The sequence below is a fragment of the Ipomoea triloba genome, chromosome 7 (genome assembly GCF_003576645.1).
Source record: "Ipomoea triloba cultivar NCNSP0323 chromosome 7, ASM357664v1".
Taxonomy (NCBI): Eukaryota; Viridiplantae; Streptophyta; class Magnoliopsida; order Solanales; family Convolvulaceae; genus Ipomoea; species Ipomoea triloba.
Window position 1 is genome coordinate 27,458,650 of NC_044922.1, and position 4,256 is coordinate 27,462,905.

The 4,256-nt window shown below is 39.3% G+C and overlaps 2 protein-coding genes across 3 annotated transcripts in view; both read left to right on the plus strand.

The window, feature by feature from the left end:
* The window catches only part of LOC116025118 (sucrose transport protein SUC3), a 5,352-nt gene extending 3,253 nt beyond the window's left edge, over positions 1 to 2,099 (plus strand). For both annotated transcript variants that reach the window (XM_031266214.1, XM_031266213.1), the window contains 6 exons: positions 187 to 543; positions 702 to 845; positions 960 to 1,193; positions 1,298 to 1,361; positions 1,448 to 1,491; positions 1,574 to 2,099. In XM_031266214.1, coding sequence (XP_031122074.1) covers positions 187 to 543; positions 702 to 845; positions 960 to 1,193; positions 1,298 to 1,361; positions 1,448 to 1,491; positions 1,574 to 1,741 — 1,011 coding nt within the window. In that variant the 3' untranslated portion in view covers positions 1,742 to 2,099. The remainder of the gene's footprint in view (positions 1 to 186; positions 544 to 701; positions 846 to 959; positions 1,194 to 1,297; positions 1,362 to 1,447; positions 1,492 to 1,573) is intronic.
* Positions 2,100 to 2,967: 868 nt separating this feature from the next.
* On the plus strand, positions 2,968 to 3,742 carry LOC116025129. Its single transcript, XM_031266232.1, has one exon. The coding sequence runs from the start codon at positions 2,986 to 2,988 to the stop codon at positions 3,571 to 3,573; it is 588 nt and encodes a 195-aa protein (XP_031122092.1). The 5' UTR covers positions 2,968 to 2,985; the 3' UTR covers positions 3,574 to 3,742.
* Positions 3,743 to 4,256: the final 514 nt, after the last annotated feature.

Sequence of the window (4,256 nt, forward strand, 5' to 3'; positions counted from 1 at the left end):
CCCCCCCCCCCCCCCCCCCCCGCCTATCTTGTTTTCAACTTCAAAGTTTGTTGATTTTTCTTGTAAAATAGCACTTCAATCAAATATACTTGCTGCTGTTGTGCTTTCAGCTCTTTCGGTCTTTCTATATATCTATATATATATATATATTTCATGCCCTGAAAGTAGTTTCTGCATTTCTTACAGGTTTTTCTGGCTCTGTGTACACTAGTCACTCTCCACTTTGCAAAGGAAGTCCCACTGACTCCCAATCTCTCTCCCCGGTTAGCAGATTCTTCTCCTCTCTTGGACAGTCCTTCTAATCCTGATTTTGAACTTGCACAAGCTAAAGATGATATGCAGCCCATCAACTTTGTATCTGACAACAAATCTGAGAATGGTTATATGGATAATAATCCAATACATGAAGACCAAAAGGGAGTGAATGACCAAGCCGATAGCTTTAATGATAGTCCTGCTGCAGTTTTGGTTAATCTATTGACTAGCTTAAGACATTTGCCTCCAGCAATGCATTCAGTTCTTATTGTCATGGCATTGACTTGGGTAAGCGCTTGGCCATGATTAATTACCTGTTAGAGTTCATTTTGATTATGCAAGTCAGACTTGCAGGAACTTTGTTATTAATAATAATAATGTTTCATGGTTTTGATCTTCTTAGTTTCCCCCTTTACTAATATGCTGTCCACGACTCTTGTATCCAGTTGTCTTGGTTTCCCTTTTTTCTTTTTGACACTGATTGGATGGGAAGAGAAGTCTATCACGGGGACCCGAATGGAGATGTTTCTGAAGTAAAAGCTTATAATCAAGGTGTCAGAGAAGGTGCATTTGGTTTGCTATTGAATTCTGTAAGAACTCAAAATTGACCATCATCTAAACCATGGGACATCCTTTTCGCTGTTTGTTTTTTGAATAAATTTTTTAAAAATCGTGAATAATGTTGGTGACTTTGTTTTGAACAGGTTGTTCTTGGCATAACCTCTTTCTTTATTGATCCATTGTGCCAGTGGATTGGTGCTAGACTGGTTTGGGCTGTGAGCAATTTTATGGTGTTTATCTGCATGGCAGGGACTACTGTTATTAGCTTTGTTTCTCTTAATGAATCGTCAGAGGGAGTTCAACATGTTATTGGGGCGAGTAAAGCAACTAAAGTTGCCTCGTTGGTTGTTTTTGCTCTTCTCGGCATTCCCCTCGCTGTAAGTTCTTATACTGCCCGTGTTCATTCCGTCTTACTGGATTCTCATATACCACTTACAGAAGAACTTCATGTTCTAACTGATCCAACTTTATTTCATGGCAGATCACTTACAGTGTCCCTTTCTCCGTCACGGCAGAGTTGACCGCTGATGCTGGCGGTGGACAAGGTATTTTGTTATATACTTGAGCTTTTTATAATCTCTGCTAGATAATGAGGCAATTTTATGATTCTTGAAATTCGATTCGTGGGCAGGTTTGGCCATAGGAGTTCTCAACCTCGCCATCGTCATGCCACAGGTAGGTTAATCAATCATCTGTTTTTCCTAAGTGCGTGTACTCTATTTGCTCTTTGCATGACGATATCCACCATTCTCGTTAGATGATTATTTCACTTGGTGCGGGACCATGGGACGCCTTATTTGGCGGAGGGAACATACCAGCATTTGCCCTGGCCTCTATATTCGCACTCGGGGCTGGTATCATCGCAACACTCAAACTGCCAAGTCTCTCGAGAAACTCATACAGATCATCCGGCTTCCATTTTTGATAACTCGAGATTCTGCACATACAACCGACGAACGAAGAAAGCTTGCAATCCATAATGGTACGTGCACTCACCACAATCAATTCATTAATTTTTTGTTTTCCCCACAATTTTGGAAAGGGCACGACGTTGGAGGTGTAGAATATATAATTACATTACATTACATTCATATATAATGAAATACATGTAGTGACAGGATATATAGCTAGGTGCTCTTTACAATTCTTTGTATGTGATCCATTAGTAGATATAGACGATCTGTTGTAAAAGGGCAACTCTTTGGTCTGCCAGCCCAACACTATGTCTATACTTGTATCATCTTTCACAATGCATAATATCACTATACATCTGTTTACTTCAATTCTACACTTTTTCACTACTTTTTCTTTCTCCCATTTTTCCAGTTTCAAAATAGAAAAATATACAAATATATGCATTCTCTACTTTCCTTTTTCTTATCCGTAAATGTATTTGTCCACAAAAGCTGAAACCTCTTGCCCCAATGACCTCCTCACCCTAGTCCGACAAAATTGTGGTGGACTAGTGTTTGGTGCTAGGGTGGAATTCTAACAATCTGTCACCTAAAAATCAACTGAGATATCCATGCAGATATCAATAAATGTATTAACTTAGAACAAAACAAAAACTAGTAACGTGTAACATAAATGGTCAATATTTGAGTATAACTGACTTTATTACAATGTAGTATGCCCTCATTAGGATTCAAACTTGTGACTTTTTATTTGATAGTTCTCAAATTTGATCAGTCAACCAATATTTTTTCACACAAACAATAAAGATGCAAGTTTGAAGCATAATTATATAAAGGAAAGTTTTCAAAAAAAAAAATTATATAAAGGAAAGTACACTTTTAGTTTTTCAATTATGATTGATATTTTTAATTTGAAGCATAATTTGGTCCTTGCTTATAAAGCAACTGTATAACTTTGATAATAATTGAATGACTAAATTTACAATCTGTTCACAATTAAGAGACTACAAATATTATTTTCCGAAATTCTTAATTATAAAATGCAATTGAAATTCATAAAAGCAAATAAGTGGAGAAGAATAATCATAAATGGCCAAAAATTGGGGGCAATCAATTACCTTAAAATTCCACAAAAGTAACAGCTCACAACGTGCCACGTGGCATCTTACTAGTCACACACCAAAAAAAAAAAAAACACCTCATAATCAAAACTCTTCCAGTCACACAACTGTGTTTCCTAACGGATAAACCGGCCATGGCCGCCACCACCACCTCTGCCTCTCGCCTCCTCTCCCCGGCCGCCACCACCATCACCTCCCACAACCACCGTTACCTCTCCGCAATTCCCCACCCCCCATTCACTCCCCACGCCTCAAAATCCCCCAGACCCATCACCAAACTCCACGTCTCCTCCAAGCCATCCTCCCTCTCCGCCGCCGCCGCCGCCCCCTCATCCAAATCCTCCCAAGAAACCGTCTTTTTCGACGGCGGGGCCCACTACGGCGACCTCGTAGCCAACCTGCTTCTGGGTTTCACTCTTCTCTGGCTGCCGCTCACTCTCGCCGCAGTTTTCCGAGCCTTCTCTCTCCGCTACAGATTCACCAATCTCCGGGTCACTGTCATCTCCGGGCAGGACAGAAGCGATTTCTCCTACAAAGTCATCAAGGATGTTCAGGTCGTGCCTAGGTTCATTGGGGAGTGGGGTGACATTGTCATCACTCTCAAAGATGGCACTAAGGTCGACCTCAGGAGTGTGCCAAAGTTCAGAGAAATTGCTAAGTATTGCCTCTCCATGGCTGAGCAGCCTGTGGATTTAAAGGAGTCTGGTCCCAAAGGGTTTTGAGTTAAAAAAACTGAATTTTTGTTTGGTTCAATAGTTTAGTCACTTTCTGAGGTATGTAAATTGCAAAATTCTTGTGGAGAAAATGGAATGTGATCTTTAACTTCTTGTGCAGATATGGTGAATATTGTTCAAATTATATTTCATATGAATAAGAGTTTTATTCCTGTATTGTCTTTGTTATTCATTATGGTTATGTGGAGAAAGTGTTTGAAGTTGTCTGCTAAGGAAAGCTTCTTATTATTACTTTATTATTTATTCAAGAACAACTGAAGCTGGTGATTTAGTAGGCAAATAGATGTTCAAAATTTTCCCATCGAGAACAGGAACAGACAGTTGGACTATGTTGTTCGTTGTGACATGTTAGCATGGCCGTAGATGGCTTTGATACCAATTCGTAGAAAACTGAACTGATATTGCAACAACTATTATAGTAGACACGGGACGGAAAGAAAGGGACAGAAGGAATATTATAGCAGATGGTTGATGTTTTTTTTAATGCTTGCTCATCATTACAAAGCTTGGCCTAAATGCCTCTATATAGGTGAGTAGGATCAAGGCACAAAATTAGGATCTCTAACTATCCTTGTAAGATGGGATCTTGAGTTAAACAAAAGAATTATTCAACAGGAATTAATAAAATCAGAATTATGTTGGTCCAACACAAAGGATGCTTATTGCAGTGT

Excerpts from the sequence above, each read along its gene's own strand:
- LOC116025129 (XM_031266232.1), top strand. The coding sequence starts at position 2,986 with ATGGCCGCCACCACCACCTCTGCCTCTCGCCTCCTCTCCCCGGCCGCC.